At 34.9% G+C, this 25,803-nt stretch overlaps 2 protein-coding genes, 1 long non-coding RNA gene, 1 other non-coding gene and 1 pseudogene across 7 annotated transcripts; 3 read left to right on the top strand and 2 right to left on the bottom strand.

Annotated features, from left to right (window-relative positions):
• Positions 1-3,120: 3,120 nt before the first annotated feature.
• Positions 3,121-5,678, top strand: LOC104716272 (L-type lectin-domain containing receptor kinase VII.1 pseudogene; annotated as a pseudogene). The gene has a single exon (XR_015576665.1). The product of XR_015576665.1 is annotated as an L-type lectin-domain containing receptor kinase VII.1 pseudogene (transcript).
• Positions 5,679-5,787: 109 nt separating this feature from the next.
• On the bottom strand, positions 5,788-6,852 carry LOC147948202 (uncharacterized). Its single transcript, XR_015576681.1, has 2 exons — positions 6,336-6,852; positions 5,788-6,219 (listed from the first exon to the last, which is right to left on the bottom strand). It is a non-coding gene; the product is annotated as an uncharacterized LOC147948202 (long non-coding RNA).
• A 3,034-nt stretch (positions 6,853-9,886) lies between these two features.
• LOC104716257 (callose synthase 11) lies at positions 9,887-16,064 on the top strand. 2 transcript variants are annotated; one of them, XM_010433659.3, is made up of 5 exons: positions 9,887-11,020; positions 11,127-15,430; positions 15,516-15,732; positions 15,816-15,864; positions 16,027-16,064. In XM_010433659.3, exons 1-2 carry the CDS (start codon positions 10,010-10,012, stop codon positions 15,417-15,419), a joined length of 5,304 nt encoding a protein of 1,767 aa, XP_010431961.2. In that variant the 5' UTR covers positions 9,887-10,009; the 3' UTR covers positions 15,420-15,430; positions 15,516-15,732; positions 15,816-15,864; positions 16,027-16,064. The 2 variants fall into 2 exon arrangements, with proteins under 2 accessions (XP_010431961.2, XP_010431954.2); XM_010433652.3 differs by having other exon boundaries at positions 15,816-16,064.
• LOC147948201 (small nucleolar RNA J33) lies at positions 13,066-13,144 on the top strand. The gene has a single exon (XR_015586384.1). It is a non-coding gene; the product is annotated as a small nucleolar RNA J33 (small nucleolar RNA).
• Positions 16,065-16,396: 332 nt separating the features above from the next.
• On the bottom strand, positions 16,397-17,868 carry LOC147948200 (uncharacterized). Of its 2 annotated transcripts, none has more exons than XM_087480001.1 (5): positions 17,575-17,868; positions 17,366-17,412; positions 17,166-17,268; positions 16,775-17,076; positions 16,397-16,684 (listed from the first exon to the last, which is right to left on the bottom strand). In XM_087480001.1, the coding sequence occupies exons 1-5, from the start codon at positions 17,671-17,673 to the stop codon at positions 16,582-16,584; spliced, it is 654 nt and encodes a 217-aa protein (XP_087336127.1). In that variant the 5' UTR covers positions 17,674-17,868; the 3' UTR covers positions 16,397-16,581. The 2 variants fall into 2 exon arrangements, with proteins under 2 accessions (XP_087336127.1, XP_087336128.1); XM_087480002.1 differs by having other exon boundaries at positions 17,166-17,255; positions 17,334-17,412; positions 17,575-17,863.
• Positions 17,869-25,803: the final 7,935 nt, after the last annotated feature.

Below are 25,803 nucleotides of genomic sequence, written 5' to 3'. Positions count from 1 at the left end.
GATCCATTAAACCATCAAAATAATTCATCATGAGAATTCTTATAGGACCAATGGAAATTTTTTATAATATCTATTTTATTATTGCTATATTTTTTTTTTGATAAAAAAAATAATCAGCTCATATGAGCCTATTAGGAAGAAAATAATCTACAAACAAAGCATGAGAGTGTTTCTTCCTAGCATAGTGCACTGGATGTTTTTGGACTTCTTTGCAGAACTTGTTTACCTTCTCAAAAAATTTAGCTTGGACTTTCATGGCGGATTTCTAGTGACAGTGACGACGATGGTGTATGTGAGAGAAGAAAGAGACATCCCTCTTATATAAACAAATTTTCTTCTTCTCTACTCGTAAATGACAAGTTAACCCTTTTAAAAAAATATTGGTACAATTAGTAACTTAGTAAACATTTATTATCTACCTTGTAATTCATTTCATATTTTAGTGTTTAATTTTGTCTGATATATTTAGATATATGAATTCAAATAATAATTTTGACATATAAATGATAAATTACATGTATATTATGATTTGTAACTGAAAAATTTTAGAATTACATTTTCTAAATATATGTAACATATGTATATCAGTATAATTTAAAACCTACATAAATAATATTTTTTTTTAAATAACATCCTTTTGGATTTCATAGATTAAATACATTAAAGTATGAATTTAATATTTATTAACTAAGATAAAAGTGTTATTTATTTATATAAATTTAATATTTCAATTATATATAATTTATGCCCCACCCAAGTTAAGTTTCTGGATCCGCCACTGCATGAGACGGATATGTACGCGCTAGGCGTGCTATTATTGTTATTATAATATCTAATTGTTATAATATTGTAGACGTAAGACGAAATGTTAGATGACTTTCATGTGTTTTTTTTCTTGACTTTTCATTTTTTTCTCTCTCGAGCATCTCTTCCAACGAAGAGTTCGCTCTAGCCGTCAACAAACTTCAATCTCTGTTTGCCCTCTCCGGTGGCCGGCGCTCCTCGCCTCTGCCGTGAGAGGGTACCTTAGTATCTCTTTTGCTGTTTTAGTTTGTTTCAAGTTTGTGGGTTAGTTGTTTAAGTAGCTGTTTGGCCTTGGTTTGGGGAATTCCTTGGTTTGCTTCGAGTTCCGATTTAGGTTTGTGGATGCGGTTGGAAGGGTCAATTTACAGAGAAGATGCTAGCAATTCCGGATCTGGTAGATCCACGGTATGGCTTAAAGAATAAGGTATCTTCTTAGCTTGGTCCTTCCCTTGTGTTCTTTCGTTCATGTGATGTTCGATTTGAAGCCGTCAGTGTTGTGTGGCTTTGATTGCGTTATCCACCCAGCCTTTGCCTTCCTATCACCCTTGTTTTATCTCGTCCAACCTTTGATTCCCATAAGGCTCGTTCCCTTTCTAAGCTTAGGTTCCGTTTGTTGATTGAAGAAATGCTAGTCTCGGTTGTCTGCAGTTGGTGATCTTCTCATTGTTGGGTTTATTCGAGAGGTTAGACGTTGCTCCTTGTCTTGCTTTGCAGATTTGTTCAGATCAGCGTTTTGAAGACTTCTATCTAGACGTTATGGGACGATGTAGTCGTCGTCGTATCCAGAAGCGTACTTGAGTCTTGTTTGCCGGATTATGAAGTTCTTGGTTCTTGTTTCGAGAGATTGGCTCTCATCTTGATAGGAGAAGGTGGTTGTTATTGTCGGATTGGCCGTGGGCATCCTTGGTAAAACTCAGCTACAAGTGCTTCAGAAGAAGAAACCTTGCGTTTTTATTTCGTAAAAGCTAAGCCTAGTTTGCCTTTGTTTTTAGTTCTTGGGTTCGTCCTCTTTCCAAGTTAAAATTGTTTGCTTTGTAGTTTGTTTCTTTGTTGGTTTCACTTATGTTTCCAGAGATTTCTATTCGTCCGCTGATTTTGTTTCCCTCTTTTGGACATTAGACTCCGGAGAAATTTTGTATTCCGTCGGCTTAAACTTGTAATTCACTATGTATTCCACCTTGTTTATCAATATTAACAGATGACAAAAAAAAAGATGACTTTCATGTGTCTCCTGAGTCCTGAAGATATAAATCTAAGACGACCTTGAGTATTCAAAACAGAAAGAAGTTCAATCATTGGGTCCACACAGTATTCGATGTCACGAAAGGCCCTTTTCATGTCTGATATGATCATTGACATTTATAAAAAAATTCAACGCATCTCGATATAAAATAGCTGCCATATTTTGAAATTTCTATTAGTCAAACTCACATTTCATCCTTATCTGAAATATCCAAAATGACTTGAGTTCCTCGAAATGTCTATGCCTTGGGGTTAATAAAGTATTTTGAGTGGTTACTGTATAATTTTTGTTTATCAACTATGACAAATCAAGTTTTTGGGTTTTTCCTATGACAAAATGGTTTCAGACACAACGGTATACCGTTTACCAATACGATCGATTGTGGTGTTGTAGTCACTAGTAGTAAAGTCGTAAAGATCAATGTCCACTAGATCGGTAAAATCTAGTATTTTATAAGTAGTAAAAGTCAATGTGTCTCATTTAATTAGTGTTACGTCTCTCCAAAACTTGTCAAGCATTTACGTCGTAAAGCTTCTGTCTAGGCAGATAAAGATCTGGTAAACACTAACACGTTGCGTAGAGTTTATCCCGGAAATCAAATATCTTGTTTGTTTCTTCTGTAAATATATAGTTTTGACGAAATGGTATTCATATGTCACGTGTTGGCTAACATCAACAAATTTATTCCAAAAAAGTCACATACAATCGATATTTTTTTCTGAATGAGGAAACTTTCAAATCTTTACTTTTTTTTTTGTCACACCTCAAATCTTTACTCTATACTATTAAACTGTACTACGGCACTAAATACCATAAGTACTCCAGATAACTACAATGAGACCAACTGACCAAGAGTACAAATTACACAAACCCAAATCCAAAAAGTCATAAACTTTGACGGACAAAAAAAAACAATAAATGAAGATGAATAAAGACAATCAAACCGTTCCTTTCTCACGAAAGCTTTCAACTTTCCCAATTCACAGCTGTCATTATTACTCAAAGCTTCATGCCTTTATCAATCCTCAAATGTAACTTCTTCTTCTACCATAAAATTGCAATTCTTCTTCTGCCATAACTTACATTTATCGAATTACTAAACATTGATAGTTTGACACCAAAATTGTTATCAAATTAATTTTAAACCTATGCTAACACATGGTACACGCTTCATTAATACGTATACGTGACGAGACCAAAAGTACAAAAAGTCCAAAGTACAAAACCCAAATCCCAAAAAGTCAGAAACATTGACAAAAAAAATAATAATAAAAAAAGATCAAACCTTTGCCTCGAAAGCTTTCAACTTTCCTTTTCAACAACTGTCTTCATTACCTCTTTAATCAATTCCCAATTATGACATCAAACCTCACGCTTACCCTCTTCGTCTTCGTCTTCTTCCTCTTCCTCTGCCATGGAAGCTCTTCTCTTTCTTCTTACCCTTTTGGAACTCATCCTTCTAAGCTCTGTTTCAGCCGTTGATTTCGTCTTCAACGGCTTCAATGACTCTTCATCTGTTATCTCCCTCTTCGGGATCGCCACAATCGAATCCAAAATCCTAACTTTAACCAACCAAACATCGTTTGAGACCGGTCGTGCTCTGTACAGCAAAATCATCCGGACAAAAGATCCAGTCACTTCCTCTGTTTTACCTTTCTCCACTTCCTTCATCTTCGCCATGGCTCCTTACAAGAACACGCTTCCTGGTCACGGAATCGTCTTCCTCTTCGCACCCACCACTGGAATCAACGGGTCTAGCTCTGCTCAACACTTGGGTCTGTTCAATTTGACTAACAATGGTAACCCTAGTAACCACATCTTTGGAGTTGAGTTTGACGTTTTCGCTAATCAAGAATTCAGCGACATCGATGCTAATCATGTCGGCATCGATGTTAACTCGCTTCATTCGATGTATGCTAACACATCTGGGTATTGGTCTGACGATGGAGTGTTTAAGCCGTTGAAGCTTAACGATGGAAGAAACTATCAAGTTTGGATTGATTACAGAGACTTTGTGGTTAACGTAACTATGCAAGTCGCTGGTAAGATTCGACCTAAGGCTCCTTTGCTTAGTACGCCTTTGAATCTTTCTGGCGTTGTGGAAGATGAGATGTTTGTTGGATTCACTGCAGCTACAGGGAGGTTGGTTCAGAGTCATAAGATTTTAGCTTGGAGTTTTAGTAACTCTAATTTCTCCTTGAGTGATAGTTTGGTGACTTCTGGTTTGCCTTCGTTTGTTTTACCAAAGGACTCGATTCTTAAAGCGAAATGGTTTGTTTCTGTATTGGCGTTGTTCTGTTTCTTGATCGTTTCTTTGTTTGGTTTGGTGTTGTTTGGTGTGGTGAGAAAGAGATTAGAGAAGGCGAGGAAGAGAGCGTTGATGGAGGATTGGGAAATGGAGTATTGGCCTCATAGGATTCCGTATGAGGAGATTGAGTCTGGTACAAAGGGTTTTGATGAGAAGAATGTGATTGGGATTGGTGGGAATGGGAAAGTGTATAAAGGTTTGTTACAAGGAGGTGTTGTGGAAGTTGCTGTTAAGCGGATTTCGCAGGAGAGTAGCGATGGGATGAGAGAGTTTGTAGCTGAGATCTCGAGTCTTGGGAGGTTGAAGCACCGTAATTTAGTTTCTTTAACAGGTTGGTGCAAGAAAGAAAAAGGTAGTTTCATGTTGGTCTATGATTACATGGAGAATGGAAGTTTAGACAGATGGATCTTCGAAAACGATGATAAGAAAACTATACTTAGTTGCGAAGAGAGGATCCGGATTTTGAAAGGTGTGGCGTCAGGGATACTTTATTTGCATGAAGGATGGGAATCTAAGGTTTTACATAGAGATATTAAAGCTAGCAACGTGTTGCTTGACAGAGATATGATACCGAGGCTTAGTGATTTCGGGTTAGCTCGGGTTCATGGACACGAGCAAGCGGTTAGGACCACTAGGGTGGTTGGTACGGCTGGCTATTTGTCTCCTGAGGTGGTTAAGACAGGGCGTGCATCGACTCAAACAGATGTTTTTGCTTATGGGATACTTGTTCTTGAAGTTATGTGTGGGAGAAGACCTATTGAAGAAGGGAAGAAACCGTTAATGGATTGGGTTTGGGGATTAATGGAAAAAGGTGAGATCCTAAATGGGCTTGATCCAAGGATGATGATGACAGAAGCCCTGAATCATGCCATTGATGAAGCAGAGAGAGTTTTGCAGCTTGGTTTGCTTTGTGCACATCCTGATCCGGCTAAGAGACCGTCGATGAGACAAGTGGTTCAAGTGTTTGAAGGTGACAAAGCTGAGATCTTTGAAGCGGAAAGTAGTGAAGATGTTGAGTCATGGATGCTGAGGAAGATGGGATCTCGTGGGAGCTCACGAGAGTTTTGGTATGGAAGCTCGTCCCATCCGACGATGGAGCAGATCAGACTTCAGTCCTTGTCTGTATCTATTTCTTCTTGGAACAGCTCAATTTTAGACGGGAGGTGATGTATGAATGAATAATGGCTTAAGGAACCTTAAAAAAATAGCCTATTAAAAAATGTAGTTATATTTTTTTATGGCTTTACTTTGTTTGTTGTTGAGTACATATAAGGTTTTGTAAACTCACGTCATTAATCAATATACATCTGTTTTTTGGGTTTTTTTTTGGGGAAAGATGCCAAAAAAAACCCAAAGTTATTTTTATTTGAATGTTTAATATCCAATGGTTTTAAATTGGAATAAAAATACATAAAATAATAAAAACGTATCATTTAAAACCCAAAATAATAAATGTTGTTATTTTCATATTCACGATTTTTTAACAAAATCAAAATTCCAATTTTATCCTGGTTATCTAATTAATTATTAATTTTTAAAACAAAAATTCACGGTTTTCTGTTAACCATGTCAAACTAGAAATTAACCCGGTTATCTCTCTTCTTCTTTCTCCTCTCTCTAATTGTCGTTGCTCCTCCTCTTATTCATCTCCACCGCCTCAAAAAATATTTTGCTCAAGACAAAGTAACAATCTGTTTCTCTCTTCTCGATCTCCTCTCATCTCCCCTCCCTACGAACTCCTTCTTCCAATCGGTCTCATCTCTCTCCTCTCATACCCATCTCTCTCCCACAAATCTGCTTTCTTCTACGAAGCTTTCAACGCCGACATCGCCGTCAACAATACCGCAGCCAAAAACACAAGAATCTGCCAAGAACCATAAACATAAACACAAGAATAGTTTCTGTGTTGATGTGTCTAGGTTTATTACAAGGAGTTGAAACTGACCCGAGTTTGAATCGAATGAAACTGTTGAAACTTACCGTTCGTTGTTGCTTTGAATCTAACTCCGGCTTTGTGGAGATCTGAGACTGATGGGATTGCAAGCTCTTCTACAAGAGGAGGCTTTTCGATATCCAGATCCAAAACAGATGTTGCTGTTGTTGCTGCCTCGTGTTCTTGTCTTGTGAAGAGATAATCTGCTGAAAGCCATGAAGCCAGGAAGATTTGATATGATTCTCCACTGGAATTTCAAGATTAGATCCACAGTTTGAGACGCGAAAACCCATTTGAATTGATGCTTAATCTCTCTCAGAAACATGATTGCTCTGTTTCCGCCATTGTCGTTTACTCTGTTTTCTTCGTCTTCTTCTTCCTCGAGTTCTTCTTCGATTCTCGGAAATACAAAAAATCTAAGATATGATTACACTCATGAAACTGTGCCTTTAAAATCTCATCATCTTCACCGATCAATCTGATCAAAGACAGCATCTCTTCAATCAACGGCGGTGGTGGGTTTTCGAATCAATCATGGTTTTTGGGTATGATCCGATTAGAGAGGAGAAAGAAGAGAGATAACCGGGTTAATTTCTGGTTGACTTGGTTAACAGAAAACCGAGAATTTTTATATTAAAAATTGATAATTAATTAGATAACCAGGATAAAATTGGAATTTTTATTTTGTTAAAAAATCGTGGGTATGAAAATAATAATACTTATTATTTTGGGTTTTAAATGACACGTTTTTATTATTTGATGTATTTTTATTCTAGTTCAAAACCATTGGATATTAAACGTCCAAATAAAAATAACTTCGGGTTTTTTTTGGCATTTTTCCCTTTTTTTTTGGTGAAATTAGTTTTCAATTCTTTTATATATTCAATATGTTAATAAATAATTTTCGAATCAAAAGTTGAAAAATATTTAAGAGGAAATTTATTTATTTATTTAGGGTGTGGTTACTGTAAAACATTTTTACTGAAATAATAGACCTCTGTTTGGTGCTATGCTATCGGATTAAAAAATTCGAATCAAGCTAATATTATTATCGGATTCAAAATTTCAAACTAAGGTGATCTACATGAAAATGACTAATTTAAGCTTCATAAATCCGTCACAATTATTACTCAAAAACCATTAAACACATATAATAATAAACAAAGATTCAACGTATACATTCCGCATATAAAAAACCATTAAACACATATAATAATAAATTAGTTTTCACGCATAACCAATATGAGATCTATGGTAGTAGTGAATCAAAACATCTAAAGAGATTCGTCCTCGTCCAAAGAAATACAAACAATAATAATTTTGCTAATTTGAAAGTAAAATCAGAAACCATTTAAGCAAATAAATTTTCATATTATTGTTTGCAGATCTCTAGATATAATATATGATTTTATAATTTAATAAAAAAATAGCCATGAATTCAAAAGTATTCAAGTAAATGACTATCAAATTCAAACTATCCAAGTAAATGAGCGAGATACTTGTAAATTTTAGTTGAGAATTTTATCAAAATTTTGAATTCGGATGTTTAAAAAGTGTAATATGAACTCAAGTGCATAAATTGTGTATTCGAATTTATGGTTATTTGTTAAATAAAGTGATAAAGAAAAAAAAAGGTTTGAGCAAATAGTTGTACTAATACACAAAGCAAAATGGACTAACAAAGTATGAAAAAATAATGAGTGAATCCGAGAGACCTTATGAGAGGAAATTCTATCTGTTAATAAAGCTGTTAATTTTTGTTTATGTTGAGACCATGTTCACATTAATGCATGGGATGTACTAAACCGTGATTATATATATGTTGATGAGGAATGTTGGCGTGAGAGAAAAATCTCTTTGAGATTATGATATTTAATTTTTGGGTATTTCTATCAATTGTGTTATGGGATTTTTTATCTGTCAAAATTTTTAGAGAATTTTTTTACTTGACACACAGTAAAATATTATAATATTAATAAAAACTAAAAAAGCTCTATGTTTATTATGTAAAAATTAGATGTTGTTTCTTACTAAAACCAGAGTAGATATTAGTTAATGTCAAAGTATCAAATAAGTTTTTTTTTAATTATTATTTTGTGGTTGAAGATTGTTAATGATGTTTATTAATTAGAGTTTAATTTAATTTAGCTAAATCTTGGGTTAATTATCCCAAATAAACCACTCTTCTTCAGAATAATCTAGAAAAGATCGACACTGTCTGTCACTCGAAGTCCTCCATGGAAGTCCAAAAACACCCAGTCCAGTATGCTAGGAAGAAAGTGGGAGAGTGAGTGGTGGATCCAGAAACTTAATTTGGATGGAGCACAAAATATATATAATTGAAATATTAAATTTATATAAAAATAAATAACATTTTTCTCTTAATTAATAAATATTAAATTCATATTTTAATGTATGAATTAATAAATATGAAATTCATACTTTAATGTATGAAAAACTTAGAAGTAAGTGATTCATAAATAGAAATATAAGGTTGTAAGAGAAAAAAAAGTAAATATAGGCTTATATTCTGACATGGTTTTATATACTAAAAAAACCATTTGACATGATCTAATTTGCATATTAGTACAAAACATACAGTATAATGCATATGGATGCCAGATAGGTAAAAGAAAAAAAAAGCATTTTAATTTTTGGAAAGAGCATAAAGTTATGGTCTTGAATCTTATAATGTTTTAAAGGTTGTATTTCAGATAAAAAGACAAACTAAACGACACAAAGATTCGATGTTGCCCGGTTCTATAAAGTTCTCTATTTTTTTTTGGAGTGTCAAAATCTAACTTAAGAACGTGATTCCTTATTTGTTTCGACTGTCATATTCTGAATGACACTGCCCCGTAAGTTTAGCAAAAGAGTTTTGTTCATTACATTCTAATTATTATGATTATCTAAAAAAGATTAGGGTTCAAACAACGCAAAAGTGCCATCACTTTCACTCATCAGCAGCACCATCACTAGTTAATAAAATCCCACAAAATATAAGACTATCCTCATTGATGTTTCTTATTAGAAACTTTTACAATAAAAAAATCAAAAAGTAATGAAAAGTTATGAGTGAGGAGAGAAACGTTTCTTCATCAAGAAACATTTGAAACGTTTCTTGCATTATTAGACTATTCTCATTGGTTCAACTTTCTTTAAAAAATAAAATATAATCTAGCAATTAAAATATTAATTTTTTACTGATGAGGATAGTCTAATTGCCTTTCTTAGTTTATATCTTAAATCCTAGTCAATACGGAGTCATTATCCAATTTAATGGTAACTCTAACCTTCATTAAAAACGTTGCCGTTTTCAGAGCCCACGAGCATAATATAACGGATATAAATGCTCTTTTGTCTTGTTTCTCCCTCGATTTTAGAGATTCTCTCGAGTTTCTGACACGCGCGTTTGTCGCACGTGTCTTGTAACCTACACGTCTCTATTTCGTGGACGCTCCGTTCACCTAATCTCTACCGTTAGATCAGAGCCATCAATCAATCGAACGGTCAATACCTTAAGGAGCATGTATTATTAGTACGACGAGACACATATCGTTATCTCTTTTATTATTTTTGGTAATATCATTATTATTATCTCTCCATTAACACAGTTTCGTTTCGTCACTGTCTTTGAAAACTTAAAGAAACGAAAAAGAGAAATAAAAAGATGAAGTAATTTTTGAAAAAAGATTCTAAGTAAAGAAACCGTTAGCCGGCGATGAGAAGGCAGCGGCCATCGGTAGCAACCACCGCGTCGTCACCGTCGCTTGAGGTGTATAATATCATTCCGATTCATGATTTCTTAACGGAGCATCCGTCGCTGCGTTACCCGGAGGTTAGAGCGGCGGCGGCGGCGCTTAGAATAGTCGGAGACCTTCCGAAACCTCCGTTTGTTGATTTCACAACTCGCATGGACTTGATGGACTGGCTTGGTCTTCTATTTGGTTTTCAAATCGACAACGTCCGGAACCAGCGAGAGAATCTCGTCCTCCACTTGGCTAACTCTCAAATGCGGCTTCAACCGCCGCCGCTTCATCCCGACGGTCTCGATCCCACTGTTCTCCGTCGATTTCGTAAAAAGCTTCTCCGGAACTACACGAATTGGTGTTCCTTCCTCGGAGTGAGGTGCCACGTCACCAGCCCTACCCAGAGCCGTCATCAAACCAACGTCGTCCTTAATCTCCGCCGTGAGCTTCTCTATGTTGCTCTGTATCTATTGATTTGGGGAGAATCTGCGAATCTCAGGTTCATGCCTGAGTGTCTGTGTTACATTTTCCACCACATGGCTATGGAGCTCAACAAAGTCCTCGACGGAGAGTTTGATGATATGACCGGAATGCCTTACTGGCCTTCCTTCTCCGGTGATTGTGCCTTCCTCAAGAGTGTGGTCATGCCGATTTATAAGACGGTTAAGACGGAGGTTGAGAGTAGCAACAATGGGACGAAGCCACACTCTGCTTGGAGAAACTACGACGACATCAATGAGTACTTTTGGAGTAAGAGAGCGTTGAAGAGCCTTAAATGGCCTCTTGATTACTCCAGTAATTTCTTCGATACGACACCTAAAAGCAGTAGAGTGGGGAAGACTGGTTTTGTCGAGCAAAGATCATTTTGGAATGTCTATAGAAGCTTTGATCGGTTATGGATTCTATTGCTTCTCTACTTGCAGGCAGCTATTATTGTGGCTACCAGTGATGTTAAGTTTCCTTGGCAAGATCGTGATGTAGAGGTCTAGAAACGTTTCCTTCGTTTTGTTAATCTATATACCATATAAGAGTGTTGAGTTGTGTTTGTTGGTATATATATAAAGACATTATCTGTTCTTCTACTTGCAGGTTGCATTGTTGACTGTTTTCATCACCTGGGCGGGCTTGAGGTTGCTCCAATCTGTGCTCGATGCTAGTACTCAGTACAGTTTGGTGAGCAAAGAAACTGCCTGGCTTTTCATCAGATTGATTTTGAAGTTCGTGGTGGCTGTGGCATGGACAGTTTTGTTTTCGGTCTTCTACGCAAGGATTTGGAGCCAGAAAAATAAGGATGGTAGGTGGTCTGATGCTGCAAACGATAGGATTTTCGTGTTTCTCAAGGTAGTATTCGTGTATGTTATGCCTGAGTTATTGGCTCTTGTTCTCTTTATTGTTCCTTGGGTAAGAAACTGGATCGAGGAGCTGAATCTGGGAGTTGTGTACTTTCTGACTTGGTGGTTCTATAGCAAGACTTTTGTTGGTCGTGGGATGAGGGAAGGCCTGGTGGACAATTTCAAGTATACAGTCTTTTGGATTGTTGTATTGGCCTCTAAATTCATATTCAGTTACTACTTACAAATTAGGCCTCTTATTGCTCCGACCAGGGCACTACTGAACCTTAAGAATGCGACCTACAATTGGCATGAGTTTTTTGGCAGCACTCACAGGATAGCAGTAGGGATGCTCTGGCTCCCTGTGATTTTGGTTTACCTGATGGATTTGCAAATCTGGTACTCGATCTACTCATCCCTTGTAGGTGCAACAATTGGTCTGTTTTCTCACTTGGGGGAGATCCGAAATATTGATCAGCTGAGACTTAGATTTCAGTTTTTCTCAAGTGCTATGCAGTTTAACCTTAAACCTGAAGAACATCTTCTGAGCCCTAAAGCAACAATGCTTAAGAAGGCTCGTGATGCTATACACCGGCTGAAATTGCGGTATGGAATTGGTCAGCCTTTCAACAAGATCGAATCCAGTCAAGTTGAAGCAACTTGGTTTGCCCTGATTTGGAATGAGATAATCCTCACATTTAGGGAGGAAGACCTTATCAGTGACAGGGAGGTTGAGCTACTAGAGTTGCCGCCTAATTGTTGGAATATTCGGGTTATCCGTTGGCCGTGTTTCCTCCTTTGCAATGAGCTCCTACTTGCGCTAAGTCAGGCAAACGAGCTATGTGACGCTCCTGATCGCTGGCTTTGGTCGAAAATCTGTACTAGTGAGTACAGGCGTTGTGCTGTTATAGAAGCTTTTGATAGCATCAAATTTGTGATTCTCAAAATTGTTAAAAATGGGACAGAGGAAGAATCCATACTGAACAGGTTGTTTATGGAGATTGATGAAAATGTGGAAAACGAAAAGATAACTGATGTATATAAGTTGACAGTACTTCTCCGGATTCATGAAAAGCTGATATCACTTCTTGAGCGTCTGATGGACCCAGAAAAGAATGTATTCAGGATCGTGAATATACTGCAAGCTCTGTATGAACTCTGTGCATGGGAATTTCCAAGAATTAGGAGGAGCACTCCGCAGTTAAGGCAGCTTGGCTTGGCGCCCATTAGTTTTGATGCAGACAGTGAATTGCTCTTTGTCAATGCCATTAATCTCCCTCCTCTTGATGATGTTGTCTTTTATAGGCAGATTCGGCGGGTCCATACAGTTCTTACTTCTAGAGATCCAATGCATAATGTGCCAAAGAATCTTGAGGCCAGAGAGCGTCTTGCTTTCTTTAGCAACTCTCTCTTTATGAACATGCCCCAGGCTCCCAGTGTAGAAAAGATGATGGCTTTCAGCGTGTTGACTCCTTACTATGACGAAGAAGTGATGTATCGACAAGAAATGCTCCGAGCTGAGAATGAGGATGGAATATCCACCCTATTCTACCTTCAAAGAATCTATGAGGATGAATGGGTGAATTTTGTGGAGCGGATGCGTAGAGAGGGAGCAGAGAATGAGAATGATATTTGGTCGAAGAAGGTTAGAGATCTTCGCCTCTGGGCTTCATATAGGGGACAGACGTTATCCAGAACAGTGCGAGGGATGATGTATTATTATAGTGCCTTGAAGAAGCTTGCCTTTCTTGATTCTGCTTCTGAAATGGACATCAGGATGGGAACTCAGATTGCTCCTGAGGCACCCCGTTCTTACTACACAAATGATGGTGGGGATAACACACTGCAGCCAACACCTTCTCAGGAAATCAGCAGAATGGCTAGTGGTATAACCCATTTGCTTAAAGGGTCTGAGTATGGGAGTGCAATGATGAAATTCACATATGTTGTGGCATGCCAAGTTTATGGACAGCATAAAGCAAGGGGGGACCATAGAGCTGAGGAGATTCTGTTCCTGATGAAAAATCATGAGGCTCTCCGTATTGCCTATATTGATGAGGTCATCTTGGGAAGGGAGGTCGAGTACTACTCGGTTCTTGTGAAATTTGATCAACAACTTCAAAGAGAGGTGGAGGTCTATCGTATCAGACTACCAGGCCCCTTGAAGCTTGGCGAGGGAAAACCAGAAAACCAAAACCATGCTCTAATCTTTACACGAGGAGATGCGATTCAGACCATTGATATGAATCAAGATAACCATTTTGAGGAGGCTCTTAAGATGAGGAACTTGTTGGAATCGTTTAAGACTACTTATGGCATAAGGAAGCCCACTATTCTTGGAGTCCGTGAGAAAGTTTTCACTGGTTCGGTATCTTCACTCGCATGGTTCATGTCAGCTCAGGAAACAAGTTTTGTAACCTTAGGACAGCGTGTTCTTGCCAACCCACTGAAAGTGAGGATGCATTATGGTCATCCGGATGTATTTGATCGGTTTTGGTTTTTGCCTCGGGGTGGAATCAGCAAGGCCTCAAGAGTTATAAATATCAGTGAGGATATATTTGCTGGATTCAATTGTACTTTAAGAGGTGGGAACGTGACACACCATGAATACATTCAGGTAGGCAAAGGAAGGGATGTGGGTTTGAATCAGATCTCTATGTTTGAAGCCAAGGTAGCGAGTGGTAATGGTGAGCAAGCATTGAGCAGAGATGTATACAGGTTAGGTCACAGGCTGGACTTTTTCAGAATGCTCTCTTTCTTCTACACAACGATTGGCTACTACTTCAACACAATGTTGATAATATTTACAGTTTATGCATTCTTGTGGGGTCGGCTTTATCTAGCACTTAGTGGTGTTGAGAAAATAGCAAAGGATAGGAGTAACAGCAATGAAGCTCTTGCTGCAATCTTGAATCAACAATTTATTATTCAGCTAGGACTTTTCACTGCACTTCCTATGATTCTTGAAAATTCACTGGAGCGTGGGTTTCTTCCAGCGATTTGGGACTTCATAACAATGCAGCTGCAACTTGCATCGTTTTTCTACACGTTTTCCATGGGAACTCGAACCCATTACTTTGGCCGGACAATACTCCATGGTGGAGCCAAGTATCGTGCAACTGGAAGAGGGTTCGTGGTGGAGCATAAGAAATTTGCTGAGAACTATAGATTGTATGCTCGAACTCATTTTATCAAGGCTATTGAGCTCGCTATTATTCTGTTGGTATATGCGGCTTATAGCCCGTTGGCTAAGAGTTCGCTTGTTTACATACTGATGACGATTTCAAGCTGGTTCCTTATTACATCTTGGATCATTTCTCCATTTCTGTTTAACCCGTCTGGTTTCGACTGGCTCAAAACAGTGTACGATTTTGACGATTTCATTGCGTGGCTATGGTCTAGAGGCGGTTTGTTTACGAAAGCAGATCAGAGTTGGTTTACGTGGTGGAATGAGGAACAAGAGCATCTGAAAACAACCGGAGTGTGGGGGAAACTGCTTGAGATTATACTTGATCTTCGCTTCTTCTTTTTCCAGTACAGTATTGTGTACCATCTTCGTATCGCAGAGAAGCGGACCAGTATTGGTGTATACTTGATTTCTTGGGGATGCATCATCGGAATTGCGGCGATATACATCACAACAATCTATGCTCAGAAGAAATATTCTGTCAAGGAGCATATTAAATACCGATTCATTCAGTTCTTAGTAATCGTCCTCACGGTTCTTGTGGTCGTGCTGATGCTGCAGTTCACAAAACTTACAGTTGTTGATTTGTTGATTAGTCTCTTGGCTTTTGTTCCCACAGGCTGGGGATTGATTTCCATAGCTCAAGTACTGAAACCGTTTCTGTTATCAACAGTGGTTTGGGACACAGTAATCTCCGTTGCTCGCCTTTACGACCTCTTCTTTGGGTTGATAGTTATGGCTCCAGTTGCATTGCTTTCATGGTTGCCCGGTTTTCAGAATATGCAAACACGGATTTTGTTCAATGAAGCTTTTAGCAGAGGGTTACAGATCTCTATCATTCTGGCTGGCAAAAAATCAACTTGAAGCAAATATTGGTATGGATCAAATCTTCATTATATGTTACTGGTTACTCTTAAGTACATCCATTAGTAAGATTGAATTCATTATTCTTATTTGCAGGGTTCTTAATTTTGTTGAAGATTAATTGGTCTGGCAAGGTTTGAGACATTATAGGAGCTATAAGTCGAAGATATCATTCTCTCTGGCAAAAGAATTCACTTGAAGTAGCCAGGTTTGATATCCTCCTCCACTTTTTTGCGGCGCTGCACCAGCTTACGGTAGCCAGGCTAGGGTGTTTGCATTTTGAAGTTGACCTTGGTTAGGCGTGTTTGTAAACGTAAGTATGAATCTATGATCTATCTTTTCGCTTTTTTTCCTCAAGAGACCATACAATTAATGGATGATTCCGTCACACTGCAGGGTTCTTGATTTGGTGAGAGATTAAAATTTAGGGGCTATAAAAATGACGGTATGCTTCAGACTGCACCATTTGTTTCGGTCTTGTACAGATCTGACTCTTGCTTTAAACACTCTTTTGCACATATTTTTTCCTTGTGGAGATCTATTTATGTCATTCACTTTTTTTCTTTTCTTTAAAGATTCTCAAATCGTTTGTCGTGTTTTGATTCAGATTTATTGCTTAATCCACGAGAATTATTTCTACGGTAATCTCTCATGATTATTACAAAGCATTGTGTAAACTAGAGGGGCAATCTCTAGTGCAACTCCACTAAACCGGAAGAGTTTTACCGAGGCAGCCAGCTCTAGTGCATCTCCACTTGACTCAGAAAACTCCACTCTTCACTCTGATTTGAATTTGTCAACATATATGATCTATAAGAAAGCGTTTTACCAGAGCAAATCGTTGACGGCCTCTTGAATGGAAGCCATTTAGAAAAACCACACGACACACAGAGTGCACAAACACCTATGATTGGGTTACCGCCATGGTTTTTGCCTTTTCGTTATTGCTCAGAATCCAAGTTTTAATGCCAGAATACTTGGTCAATGGATTATATTATGTGATCTGTCAATATTGGCGAATTAAAGTTCATACCCTAGCACCATACAATTTGAAAAATTAAACTGAGTTTAGGTTGCTATGGTAAAAAAACAAAGCAAAGATAATCACGCTACAAAATTGAGGCTTTCACTCATGCCTGATCCATTGTTATGCTTCCCACGTTTATGTTTCCCTCCTCCAATTCATTCCACATGATAACCAATAACCTTGAATCCTGTCCTTAAGCTGCAATTCTAATGCTCGCAACGATGGCACATTCTCTTTTCTGTTTGAAAACATGATTTTATCGTAATTTTACCAAGGTTCGTTTGTTAGGCTAACAAAAAAAAAAAAAAGTGTGGACAGTTGTACTTACGTGAGCAGTGATAAAATGTCTACTTGGAGAGTGCACAAAAACTTGAATCCTCGGGAACTTTTGTGTAGCCTCTCGAAGAGAATATCATAGTCTGGCCGGAGGGCATACTTGAGATTCCGCTCAATGGAGTATAATGCATTGAGATCATCATGCGGTTCCATCTCATTGCGTGGGCAAATCTCGACTAGTCTGATGAGATATTGGTCAATGAGTTGTTCCACTTGAATGTCATCGACATAATATTCTTTCGCCAATCCAAGAAGTAACTTGTTCCGATCATTCCTTGAGAGAGTCAAGTAACCCTTAATGGATGTTAAAGAAAAAAACCTCATCAAGACCATATATATATACCTAAATGATTATATATATCACGACTATATTATGCCATTACCTCTTTGAAGTCATTCAAAACAGAGTCTAATGCCTCGTTCCCACTAACTGAGATCGCCAAGTGCATTTTCTCAGAAACTTCATCAAAATCCTTAACCGCATTTCTAGTTAAACCCACGTTTCACATTTATATTTTTCTTGACTAATCATAAAAATATTACGTACTCACCATAATTATTGCAATTAACTAGAAATATGTACCTTCCTTTGCTACACACATAAAGGTAGTCGAAGTTGTTTGGGTACCTCTGTCAACCATAACACACGTAATTAGAACTTAGAAGACGTCGTCCATCGCTCAACCTTTTCAGTATGAGCTTTTGGTTTCCGTCTAGATATTAGAATTACAAAACGTTCGGTGACTTGAAAAACCATAGCAATTCCAGTGAGGATTCAGAGAGAGCACTTACTGTGAAAATAACGTTCTCATTTGATGGCGTTTTGATGATGCCTTCTTTCTTATTAATACTTTTTTCTTTGTTTAATAATCCAAAAAAAATCTTCTTCATCGTCCTTTTGGAATAACGAAGGGCTTTTTCATGTGGTAGTATTTAGTGTTTGAAACTGTAAAAGGAAAAACAGCCGGACTTGAATTTATGGTTATCCATTAAATAACGAATTATGTAAAAGTTGACAAAAAAAAAACACGAATTATGTAAAAATCACATTTTCACAAACAGATAAATATCTTGCATAACTGTTTTAAAAAAAGTTTTTATGATCACTATCACATTAAAAAGTCAAATTAAAACCCAAATTTAGAATTTATTTCCACATTTAGCTCCTCTCTGACTAGGTAAAAAGTGGGGAGGGTTGTGTGGAGGAAAAAAAAGCCAAGTCAGAGAAGAGCTAAATGTGGAAATAAATTCTAATTTTGGGTTTTACTTTGACTTTTAATGTGATCAGTGATAGTAAACATAATAACTTTTTTTTTTAAACAATTATGCAAGATATTAATCTGTTTGTGAAAATGTGATTTTTACAAAATTCGTTATTTAATGGATAAGCATAAATTCAAGTCCTTTAACAAAAAAAAAAAAAAACATAAAAATTCAAGTCCGGCTTTTTTTCTTTTACAGTTTCAAACACTAAATACTATCACATTGAAAAGCTGTTCGTTATTCCAAAAGGACGATGAAGAAGATTTTTTTTGGATTATCAAACAAAGAAAAAAGTGTTAATAAGAAAGAAGGTATCATCAAAAGGCCATCAAATGAGAACGTTATTTTCGTAGATGAAGTACGAGCAAGGTGTTGATTGGTTCTTCCGCTACCTCCCGCAAACGCAGTGTTTGCGGGTGGTAGCAGTTGCTAGCGATTGGTACCAATCACACAAACCGCTCTCAATCGCTTCAAATCGCTTCCAGCCGCTTCAAACTACTGAATTCCAAAAGCTGCTTCCCACAAGCGTTTGCGGTTGCGGGCGTTTGCGTTTGGAATTTTTTTTTTTTTTGAAAAAACTTGAAACAAATCAATGATAATGAATGTTTTTACCTAACTATTTTATTCATTAAGGATGGGAGAAAATGAAGTACGGATACGATTGAAAATATTAAAAAATAAACAATTGGAAGAAAATAAGATTTCAATTAGCAATAACCCGGAAAACTTGATGTAATAAATTTAATGGCACATCGCACATAAGTTCAAAAAAATCTAAATAAATATAACATTTCATCAGAAATTTAAGAAAATAAGATTATTTGTGAAAAATATAAAAACAAATCACGAGTGACTCTTGTCAACTCTCGTTTGATCATTACTACCGATGCAAATACTGCCCCACATAACTTATTGAGTGTGTGAGATTTAAGAAAGAAGATCTACGATCTAAAACATATGTTTAGTCATTTATCAAATTACTTGATTAAAGTTTTGGTAAAAAGCCAAATGCATAAAGTAATAAGTATTTCACTACAAAATTTATTGTTTTTTAAGTAATTAGTTTAATATTTTTTTAATGAATTTTAATTATAAATCAAGTTTAATAAAGTTTTTGATATTTTAAAATATTTATATAATTATATATCACACCCGCTGGTCAACAAGTCGTAAACCTCCCGCAAACGCACCAATTTTAAACCGCTAAACCAGTCGTTCAAAACGCTTAATAACGCTTGAAACCGCAATCACCCACTTCTGCAATCTTCCGCAACCGCAGCGTTTGAACCAGTCAGGCCCTAAGTGCTCTCTCTGAATCCTCACTGGAATTGCTATGGTTTTTCAAGTCATCAAACGTTTTGTAATTCTAATATCTAGATGGAAATCGAAAGCTCATACTGAAAAGGTTGATCGATTGATGGACGACTTCTAAGTTCTAAATATGTGTTTTATGGTTGACAGAGGTTCCCAAACAACTTAGACTACTTTTATTTGTGTAGCGAAAAAATTTACATATTTCTAGTTATTTGCAATAATTATGGTAACTACGTAATATTTTTATAAGTAGTCAAGAAAAATTTAAATTTGAAACGTGGGTTGTTTAACTAGAAATGCGGTTAAGGATTTTGATGGAGTTTTTGAGAAAATGCACTTGGCGATCTCCGTTAGTCGGAACGAGGCATTAGACTCTGTTTTGAATGATTTCAAAGAGGTAATGGCTTAGTATAGTCGTGCTATATATTAACATAGGTATATATATATGGTCTTGATGAGTTTTTTTCTTTAACATCCATGAAGGGTTACTTGACTCCAGGGGCAGACCTATTAAGGAAGTAGTTGGGTCATCTGACCTGGGTAAACTAGATAAATAGTTTGTTTTTACATGTATTTACATAAAATTTTAGTAGCACAGATGGTAAATTATGTACTGTTGACTTCCCCATACCCGAGTTCGAACCTCCAATATGACAAAATTTTAGTTTTTTCCCTGTAACTGACCTCCCTCAATTTTTATCCTGGATCCGCCACTGCTTGACTCTCTCATGTAATGATCGGAACAAGTTACTTCTTGGATTATGTCGATGACATTCAAGTGCAACAACTCATTGAACAATATCTCATCAGACTACTCGAGATTTGCCCAGGCAATGAGAGGGAACCGCATGATGATCTCGATGCATTATACTCCATTGAGCGGAATCTCAAGTATTCCCTCCGGCCAGACTATTATATTCTCTTCGAGAGGCTACACAAAAGTTCCGGAGGAGTCAAGTTTTTATGCACTCTCCAAGTAGAGACATTCTATCAATGCTCACGTAAGTACAACTGTCCACACGTTTTTTGTTAGCCTACCTAATGAACCTTGGTAAATTCATCCTATGTAATTGGAATATATTAATTGGGCATAAAACATCATAGTTAATTATTATTTTTTCTTATAAAATGGAAATATTATGATAAAATCATGTTTTCTAAATATATGACCCAAATGATCTCTATAGGTTGTATTTTTAAGGATTTCATACCAAAAAAGGTGTTTGGAAACTAATTACAGTTGCTGTATTGAAAATGGACAATACTTAGGTTCACTCCTAGGGTTGAATTTCTTTGTTCACTTTCTTATAAAATAAAGAAATAAACTCTGTATACATCATTGTAAAATTAAAAACATAAACTGCTTTTCTATAAACCAAATCGATAGATAATTTCGTTTTAATAGTAAAATATAAACCCTACCAACTCATTTGTAAATCCAAATCGATATATAATTTGTTATAATTGTAAAATCTAAACTCTAATCACCTCATTTGTAGACTTATAACGACATATAATTTTTTTCTAATTGGAAAATTTAAATTCTGACCATTTCATTTGTAAACTCAAACCGTCGATGAAGAATGTCAAAGGAACTATGGGGTGGCTATAATTGATAACTCTATTGTAGAACAGGTTTGTAACCTTTCCTTTTGTGGCACTAGCTTCTTAAATGTTATGTTCTGACAGGAAATTATATACTCACGCGCTCCTGGGAAGCATGGGATTGCAGTGAGTATTTTATCCACGAGAAGCTAATGGTAAACTTCATTTCAAGGAATAAGGCACCGCTTACTTCGAAGGTGTCGTACGTCAGTATGTGGAATAAGCTTATCTAGGAGTTAGATTTATTTATTTATTTATTTTTTTTTACATTGTCAAACTTTGTGTTTTCAGTATAAGTATTTTACATTTTCTAATTTCTATAATGGATTTATTAAAACAATCTACTTCAAATTCTCTTAAATAAAATTATTTCTTTTTTTATTTGTCTGAGAAAAATGGCTGACAAATTAAGAACCATTTGCTTATTTTACCTTATATTTATTTTAAATAATTATGTGGACTATTAAAAACTTATAGTTATTTTGCCCAAGAAAAGAAACTGATAGAGCAACATTACAATATGAAAAAGAAAAAACAATATTATACCACTCCGAGTAAAAATTTTAAGATCGAATATATATATATATACTAGGAGTTGTTCCGTGCTACGCACGGATTTGTCTTCATAGTTTTCCATAAGTTTAGTTTTTAAAACAGCCAATTATTACGATATTATTTTATACAACCCAAATATCTATATATATATATATATATATTTTTAATTATATTTTTGGGTTCTACCCTTTTATTTATATATATTTACAAAGTTAATCCCTAAAAATTTTCCAAAAATAGCATTACATCAGATTTTGTTTACTAAATATTTCACATACTATTCCAACTTAAAAAAAAAATACAGCAAAATCAATATGGAAACAGAAATTATGATATATTTAAACATTCTATTTTGTATTGAAGATATTCTTTCTATGAATCTTTTGCAAAGAAAGAAAACAACAATTTGATTACTATTTTGTTTTCCAAAACCTGTGAGCTTTGATTCTTAACGTAAGAAAAACTTCGATTCACATCTATTTAAATATTATAATTAATAAATATAAACTTAATAAAATTTGAAAATATTACTGTAAAATTAAAAATTTTAAAATACTATATAATATGGTTATATAGTAGATAGTTTATAAAAAATGACATGTTGAAATTAATAAAATATCATTAAATTTGTGCTAATACGGGTTAAATCCTTATTTTATTATTTGTCAACACTATTAATATCAGAATATTTGACATATAAAAATTAAATTGATTTAACTAAGATTGTTTAAAATAATTAAATCATTAGGTAAAATATGACTTAATCATAGTATATAAATGACTTACTATGTATATAGATCCACTATTTTCTGTTATATTAATTAAAATCAAAATAGAATCTTAAACACTAAACAAAAAAAATTAAATATAACAAACAGATGTTCATAAAGTATATTTCGGGTTAAAAAAATTAATATAAACATTTAGCTGCACAAACAATCAGAAAATTTAGTTATTCCTCTATTTGAAAAACATCCAATATTTAATACACAAATACAATATAAAATATAAATAATAATAATAACTATATGCACGCGGTGTACCATAGGTTAAAATCTAGTATATATTATAATCTTATATCCTTAAATTATTTAATCATCAAATTATTTGTTAAGAGAAAAAATTATTATGTAAATTCAATTGAATTACACTAAATATTTACAGAAACAAAATAACACTTGTGAAAGAAGAGATCATCAAATGATAATCTTTTGGAGCTTGCCAAAAGAAAACTTTACTTTAGTATTAAATTATATAATATAGTAAGGTTTCTTTCAACTCTTACTCTAAGAATCATCATTATATATTAAAATTCTTTTAAAATCAAATACACATACAATTATTTATTTTCTTTTATAAATATTTTAAAATGATTGCATAAATCATCAAAAGATGAACAATAATAAAAATAATTTACATTTTTGGAAAAATTATTCAAGACTTAGTAAGATAATATTTCTTCTAAAGTTAGGAACTTCACAAAAATGGATTATCCGAACAACGATACTATTGTTACCAGTGTTTTGTTGTTTGTTGGAAATTGAATCGAGGATAGAATAGAGAATAAATGTTTTAGTTTTCACATTAATTTGAAAGAGGATGTGTTTGTATAGTAATAGGGTGTTTTTAGAAAACCAAACTTTATAGAATGTTTGAACCTTTAAAAGAGAGAAGGGATTGAGATCAAATATTAGTTATCATAAATTTGCAAGTGTTTCAAAATAATAAGTTAAAAATGAGAAGTAATCTAAACAAAAATGAAAATTGAGGAAAAATAGTGGGTAGATATAAGGCAATGCATAAAATGATGGTATTATTTCAAATTAAAACATAACTGATTATGTTCATAATTTATTTTGAAATTCCTAATATGAAAACTTAGAAATTTTATGTAATTCAAAAATACCATGATGTTTGAAATAATAAGTGTGAATCTAAGAAAATAATTATAGAATTAGATTAAAACATCTCACAATCTTACGTAGTTTCCAGAAAATAAGCTCAAAATTTTAATTTTATATAAACAATTTTTTAAAAAGTTAAACTAATTTACTTAAATAATACCATCCCACCATCTTATTTAAATTTGATTCTGCTTGTGCCTATGAAAATTATATAAGATTCAAACACAGAAATTAAACCCAAAAATTCAAACCTATAAATTTAATTTAATATTGGTTTAGTTCTAAGATGAAACCAACCACACACTGATATAAGGTGACTCTAGATTCTTGAAGGCTGCATATATTTCTTATTAAAAAATAGAGGAAAAAAATGTTGATAGTTTTTTTTTTTGGGTTTTATGGGTCTTTAGTTAATTAGGTCCAAATTATAGTTAATTAGGTCCAAAGGAAAAAAGTACAGGTGTCAGAAAAATAGTTAGCCAAGTGTCATCTCCTTAGCAAAAGTTAAAAAAAACCTTCTCATATTATATAAGATATATCTACATATAATAAACAATTATTCTGCAGTGTACCGTGAGTTCAAACCTAGTTATATATGTGTGGTATTAATTTGAAATCTGGTTACCAATATAACTTATTGAAAATGAAATTTTGATGAATATGAATGAAGTTAGAGACCATGATCACTACGGCACTACCTATGCATTTGACGGTTGCATGCATGATGCATGTAATGTTTGTTCTAGTTAACAAAGAAGATATGTTTACAAAATATATCTTCAACACTATATAAAGCACACAAATAATCTTAATCGTATAATTATTTATAGGAGATTGGTTTTAATGAGTTTCGAGATGGGATGATCAAGAATTGATGTCACATGATCAGTGGAAACATGAATCACAAGTGAAAATTTTCACTTCTCCAAAAACAGCTCGCTCATTGTACTCTGCGTAGAAAAAAATTCACGCTTATTAAACTTTTCAAAAATAACTCAAAACAGAGCAAAATTATTATCTAAACAAACTACCTAGGATGTAGTCGGAGTGGTCACAAATCAAGTAACGTACGTGAAATAAATAAAAAAGTGACTTTCGTGTTTCATGATTCATCAACTATAATGTAAGTAATTGGCTTGGCTTGGCTTGGCTTGTGTTAGGCAGTTCGATCTTCCCAGTCCAAATAGTTTTTCTGGTTTAGGTGATACCGGAGAACGTGGTTGCGTATATTTCCAGTACGTATTGGTTTGAGGCGTGGTTGCGTATACTGCCATCCTCCCGTCTTTTCCCACTTGGCATAGTTTTGCATTTGTTGTGGTATGTGTTCCTTTAATTGTTGTTTTTGTTTCATTTCTATTTATACGTACTTGTTTCAAATTTGAGTATACATGTTTACTTTCGTTGGCGACTGATTAGTGATCACGTGATGAGAACGAAAATGTGTCCAGAAGGCCGAAAACCCATTTAATTACACGGAAATGTGAAAACAAACGTATAATTTGGACATGCGGTTATGCTCTACAGTTATCATCTTATAATCACACTTAACATGAAGCATGAATGTCAAACTCATTTGCTGGATTAACACCAAACACTTGTTTTTTTTTTCTTGGAAGATTTCAAAATTTTAAGTTTGATTTGTCGTCGATGAAACCATGAGTAAAGCATGATTCATACTATGATTTTTTTCATAGTTAATGATAAGAGGTATGGATTCATTTCAAATCATGAGCAAAGCATTTGCCACATATAGTGAGGATAGTTCCATGGCTATATCAACAAATATTTACAAATTTCGGTTGCACGTAGTTATCTTTTGCCAGAAGATATGTTTGACTATGTCGTGGTTATATAGTTACAAAAATTTTGTGGCTATATGTAGCTATCGTGCCACAAATAATAACAAGAAATGTTTGTGGTTTTGTATCCATGGCCACAAATTAGACACAAAATAGTTAAGGATTTTGCACTTTCAAGATTGTGTCTTATTTGTTGTACAAAATTACATAGTCACAACATGTTTGTAGCTAATTTGCGGATGTGGACAATTTTTCCTGTTGTGCGACTCGGTGTTCACAAAAAAAATTCTCGGGCAAATGCATAAACAAAATCCTCCTATAATATTCCTACTTCAATAAATAGAAGATGTGTTAATGACAGTTGCCGCAATATGGGCACTTACGCATCTTGATCTGTTTTCTTAGCGTTAAATCAGGTATTATGAGAATGAACAATATCCTAAAAATGGGCAACAAAGATTTTGGCTTTCATAAATAAATTATTTTGTGACTTAGTAAAACACGGATGATAATTAGCAAATTTCATTATTTATATTCTTACGAGCAGTGAGCATAAAAACCCAGCATACTATTTTTTACGA

This window comes from Camelina sativa, chromosome 2 (assembly GCF_030686135.1).
Source record: "Camelina sativa cultivar CO46 ecotype springtype chromosome 2, ASM3068613v1".
In the NCBI taxonomy this organism is placed as follows: domain Eukaryota; kingdom Viridiplantae; phylum Streptophyta; class Magnoliopsida; order Brassicales; family Brassicaceae; genus Camelina; species Camelina sativa.
The sequence above is the reverse complement of the archived record's forward strand: the minus strand, read 5'-3'. Positions and strand labels throughout refer to the sequence as shown.